This window comes from Eimeria mitis, genomic scaffold (genome assembly GCF_000499745.2).
Source record: "Eimeria mitis Houghton genomic scaffold, Emh_scaff6917, whole genome shotgun sequence".
NCBI classification, from domain to species: Eukaryota; Apicomplexa; class Conoidasida; order Eucoccidiorida; family Eimeriidae; genus Eimeria; species Eimeria mitis.
In genome coordinates, this window is record NW_013575015.1 from 1211 (window position 1) to 1698 (window position 488).

At 60.9% G+C, this 488-nt stretch overlaps 1 protein-coding gene across 1 annotated transcript in view; it reads left to right on the plus strand.

Moving 5' to 3' along the window:
* EMH_0089700 (uncharacterized protein) overlaps positions 1–488 on the plus strand; it is a gene marked incomplete at both ends in the record, with an annotated part of 2389 nt that overhangs the window by 989 nt on the left and 912 nt on the right. Inside the window, 2 exons of the mRNA XM_013501458.1 lie at positions 50–205; positions 367–431. Of these exons, the coding sequence (XP_013356912.1) occupies positions 50–205; positions 367–431 (221 nt within the window). The remainder of the gene's footprint in view (positions 1–49; positions 206–366; positions 432–488) is intronic.

A 488-nucleotide genomic window follows, 5' to 3' on the forward strand; every position in this document is an offset into this window, starting at 1 on the left:
ATGTGCAGCAGCCCATGCCCTGCAACGATATTGTTTTGTGTGTCTGCAGTGTCTGCGGCTTACGAGGAGGAGAAGCGCCTGCTGCAGCAGCAGCTGCAGCAGCAGCAGCAGCAGGCAGAGCTGCTGCTGCAGCAAAGGCAGCAGCAAGAATCCTGTGCTGCTCTTCGTGAGCGAGAACTGCTGCTGAGGCTGCAGCAGATGAGAGGTGTGTATGCTGCTGCTTCTTCCCCCTCCCCGCTGCAGCAGCAGCAGCAGCTGCTGCAGCAGTACTAGTAGCAGCAGCACAGCTAGGAGAAGCAGCAGCAGCAGCTGCAGCAGCTGCTGCAGCAGCAGCAGCTCCACGTTGCTTGTGCTGCTGCGCCGCAGGCATCGCTCTGGCGGCCTCGCAGGAGACTGCAGTGTTGGCTGTGCAGCTGAAGTTGCTGCGGGGTGTATGAACAGGTTAGCAGCTGAGGGGGCGGAGGCAGAAACGAAGGCGCTGCTGGAGA